The sequence below is a fragment of the Alligator sinensis genome, unplaced genomic scaffold (genome assembly GCF_000455745.1).
Source record: "Alligator sinensis unplaced genomic scaffold, ASM45574v1 scaffold1950_1, whole genome shotgun sequence".
Lineage (NCBI taxonomy): Eukaryota > Metazoa > Chordata > Crocodylia > Alligatoridae > Alligator > Alligator sinensis.
In genome coordinates, this window is record NW_005843422.1 from 43696 (window position 1) to 47649 (window position 3954).

The 3954-nt window shown below is 61.9% G+C and overlaps 1 protein-coding gene across 2 annotated transcripts in view; it reads left to right on the plus strand.

Annotated features, from left to right (window-relative positions):
- Positions 1 to 2803, plus strand: part of TP53 (tumor protein p53) — a 5397-nt gene extending 2594 nt beyond the window's left edge. For both annotated transcript variants that reach the window (XM_006038654.3, XM_025195179.1), the window contains 7 exons: positions 65 to 251; positions 831 to 943; positions 1012 to 1121; positions 1720 to 1844; positions 1952 to 2031; positions 2268 to 2377; positions 2680 to 2803. In XM_006038654.3, coding sequence (XP_006038716.1) covers positions 65 to 251; positions 831 to 943; positions 1012 to 1121; positions 1720 to 1844; positions 1952 to 2031; positions 2268 to 2377; positions 2680 to 2767 — 813 coding nt within the window. In that variant the 3' untranslated portion in view covers positions 2768 to 2803. The remainder of the gene's footprint in view (positions 1 to 64; positions 252 to 830; positions 944 to 1011; positions 1122 to 1719; positions 1845 to 1951; positions 2032 to 2267; positions 2378 to 2679) is intronic.
- The last annotated feature ends 1151 nt before the right edge of the window (positions 2804 to 3954 follow it).

Here is a 3954-nt window from a genome sequence, read left to right on the forward strand (position 1 = left end):
GGGGGGGCAGGTGCAGCTGGGAGCATTGAAGGTGGGGCTCTGATGGCGTTCTCCCTACCCCCAGTACTCGCCGGTGCTGAACAAGCTGTTCTGCCAGCTGGCACAGTCATGCCCGGTGCAGGTGCGGGTGGCACAGGCTCCGCCCCCTGGTGCCATGATCCGCGCTGGTGCTGTCTACAAGAAGGCTGAGCACGTAGCTGAGGTCGTGCGGCGCTGCCCCCACCATGAGCGCAGTGCCGAGCACAGTGACGGTGTGCCAGGGTGGAGCCTGGGCCTTGGGGGAGCAGAGTCTGGACCCTAGGAGTCATTGTGGGGCAAGGCCTGGGTCCTGGGGGCGTGACCTGGGTCCTAGGAATCATTGGGGGTGGGGTTTGGGTCCAAGGAGACATTAGGAGGCAGGGTTTGGGCCCTGGGGTGTGGGGCTTGGGTCCTAGGTGATGTTAGTAGGTGGGGCTTGGGCCCTAGGAGAGACAAGGGGGTGGGGTTGAGCTTTAGCAGCCATTAGGGGTGGAGTTTGAACCCTGTGAGCAGGGCCCGGGCCCTGGGAGATGCTAGGGGTGAGGTTTGGTCCCTGGGGGTGGGGCTTGAGGTCTAGGAGACGGGGGGGGGCCTCGGGCGCTGGGGCTTGGGGTCTAAGAGACTGGCAGCGGGGCTTGGGTCTGGGGAGGGGGGCTTAGGTCTTAGGTGACACTCAGACATAGGGTCTGGGCCCAAGGGGTAGGTCTTTCTCTTGGGGGCAGGGCCAGGCCCCCAAGGGACATGGGTTTTGGAGGGCAGAGCCAGGGCTCCAGGCCCTGTGCTGGGCCCCTGACCTCTTGCTCTGCCCTCAGGGGTGGCTCCAGCCCAGCACCTGATCCGAGTGGAGGGGAACCCACAGGCCCAGTACTGCCACGATGAGACCACCAAGCGCCACAGCGTGACTGTGCCCTACACCCCCCCAGAGGTGGGCTGTGGGTCAGGAGTGAGGGGGGGGCAGAGTGAGGGGCACCAGTTTAACCCCTGCTTTACCAGGTGGGCTCGGACTCCACGACTGTCCTCTACAACTTCATGTGCAACAGCTCATGCATGGGGGGCATGAACCGGCGCCCAATCCTGGCTATCCTCACCCTGGAGACGAAGAGGTGGGACATCCCTCCACTCTTGGGACCCCCAGGATCTTGGGGATGGATGGAGGAGGTTGTGGGGAGCTGGGAGTTAGTGGGTTCCCCTCGGTGCCTCTTCTGGGGTCTCTTGGGTGTGACGGGCTCTTTTGAGGTCTTGGTTTTTAGGTCTTGGCTCTTTTCAGGTTTCGTTTTAAGGTCATGGTAGGTCTTCTGAGGTCTTGGTCCTAGGGTCTTGACAGGTCTTGTGGGGCCTGGGTTCTAGGTGACTCTTCTGTCATCTTGGTTCTAGGTTTTTGCCTCTTGTGAGGTTTTTGGTTCCAGATTTCAGGTTTTGGGTTTCTCCTGGGATTGAGGTTCTAGGTCCTTCGTGGGCTGGGATGTCTCCTGGTTCCCGGCCGGTCTTCTGGTTTCTCAGTCCGTAGTTATGGGTTCTTCTTGGGTCTTCCTGGATTTGGGGTCCTGGGTCTGTTGGGATTCTAGGTCCTTCTAGCTCCTGGTATCTTGGTTCTGGGATCTCAGCACATCTTGGGTGAGAGCCCAGATGCTCCCAGAAGGGTTTGGGGGGCCCAGACACCCAGGTTCTCTGCTGCTCTGACCCCCCCCCCCCCTCCCAAAGTGGGCAGCTTCTTGGCCGGCGCTGCTTTGAAGTCCGGATCTGTGCCTGCCCTGGCCGCGATCGCAAGACAGAAGAGGAGAATTTGCGCAACAAGGCGGCAACCACTGGGGGTGGGGCCAAGCGGGGTGAGTGCTCTGGAGGCCTGGGTTCTCTGGAGGGGGATAATGAGAGTAGCGGGGCTGGGAGCCCAGGTGCCTGGGTTCTCTTCAGCTCTGTACCCCCCTCCCCCCAGCTCTCAAGGTCCCTACAGATGACCTCCCAAACCCAAAGAAGCGAGTCCCGAATCCCAGCACTGAGATTTTCACCCTCCAGGTAACTGTGGGGGGCCCCCACCCAGATACCTGGGATCTTTGAAGGGTGGAGAGGGGAAATCAGTCGTCATCCCCCCCCCCCCCAAAGTGAGGGGGGGATCAGTTTCCACCAGTTGGGAACCTGAGCCACGCTTCCTTCCATTAGGTGGGTGGAGGCTGCGGGGGCAGGGGTGGCCTTGGATAGGGAGGCGGGGCCCAGCCTGACCTTCACCTCCGCCCCCCCACTTGTATCCACAGATCCGGGGCCATGAGCGCTATGAGATGTTCAAGAAGCTCAACGAGGGGCTGGAGGCCTTGGACGGGCAGGAGGCCCGCGCCGAGGACCCAGGCATCCGGTCCCCCAAACCGTGAGTGCATGGGGGGGCAGGGCTTCAGGGCAGGGGGTGGGGCCAGAAGGTGAGAGGGGGTGTGTGGCTTAGGGGGGGTTGTCTTTTTGCAGGGGGTGGAGTCTGGGTGGTCTGTGGGTAGGGGTGAGAGGGGGTTTATGAGCCCAGATGTCTGGGTTCTCTGGGAGGGGATTGGGGTCTATAGGGGGGGTCAGACCCCTGGGCCATTGGGAGCCCAGACCCCTGGGTTCTCCAGTGAAGATGGGGGGGTGCTGCCCAGATGCCTGTATCCACCTGCCTCCCTCCTCACTCCTCCCACACAGGCTGCTGAAGGCACGCCGTGCCAAGGGGCTGGCCCTGGTTTCATGCAAGAAGCTGCTGGTGAAGGACGAGAGCCAGGACTCAGACTAGAGGACTGCCTCCTCCCCCTGCTCCTCTCTGCCCCTCTGGACCTGCCCCCTGGGTAGCCCTGCCCCTGGAAGCCCCCCCATCTCTGCCTCATTGGTCCTTCTGCTTCTGTCCCCACTTCCCCCTCCACCCTCTCCTCCAGCTTTTTTACTCTAGCATTAATTTTTGTATGGAGATCTTTTTATACAAATAAAATTGGACCTTTTATCAACAAATGGGGGACAGCAGGGGGCTGCAGTTCAGCAATGGGCATGGACAGGGGCCTGTGGGGCAGGAGTGAGGGGCACTGGCAGGGCTGGGGGTCACAGGTCAGCAGGAGGGCTTGGGGGGACACGGCTGTGGGGCGGGAGTGAGGGGCACATGCAGGGGGCTGCAGGGTGGGAGCGAGGAGCACCGACTGGGCAGCAGTTCCCCAGGCAGCCGCAGGGGGGCAGCACTGCCCTGTGCCAGGCTGGGAGGGGGGGGCAGTGCCAGCTGGAGTTGGGGGCGGGGCGGGCAGGGGATGAATGCCCCCACCAAGCTCCTGCTTCAGCCAGGCTGGAAATTTCCTCTGTCCCCTTGGGCTGCCCTTGAGCCATGAGCCCAGGCATCCAGGTGCAGCATCCACTCAATGGAGGGGGGTGTGTGTTGGGGACCCGGCTGTCTGGGTTCTCTCCCAGAAAGCGAGGGGGGGCCTCTAGGGATTATTCCTCACCCCCATGAGGCTGCTACAATCCCATAATCCTTGGCCTCGGTGGTGTCCTTACAGGGATTGACCTGCTTGTGTGTGTTGGGGGAGGGAGGGGACAGGACACCTGGGTTTTCTGGGCTTTCCACACCCCCCAGTAGCTCCCAGGGTGACAGAGAAGGAGTTGGGGGGGACTGTGGGTTGGGTGTGAAAAGCGCCAGCAAGGCAGGGGGCTAGGGGTGTGAAAGTCCCCCCTGCCACAGGTCAGGATCAGGCCCCTTCCAACAACTCTTCCCCAATAAAAAGCCCCCTCCCACCTTCAAGCAATCCCAGGCTTGGGTCGCTCCTGGTAGGGGGAAATCTCTACCTGGACTTGTCCGTACTGTACCCCCCCCACCTGCGATTAGGCCCATCCGCCTGGCATCAGCCCCCTGCGCTTCCTGCCCCCTCTTCCTCCAGCTCATCAGGCTAATGAAGGGTGACAAGCTACTGAGGCCCATTCATCCCCTGCCAACACCCCCCC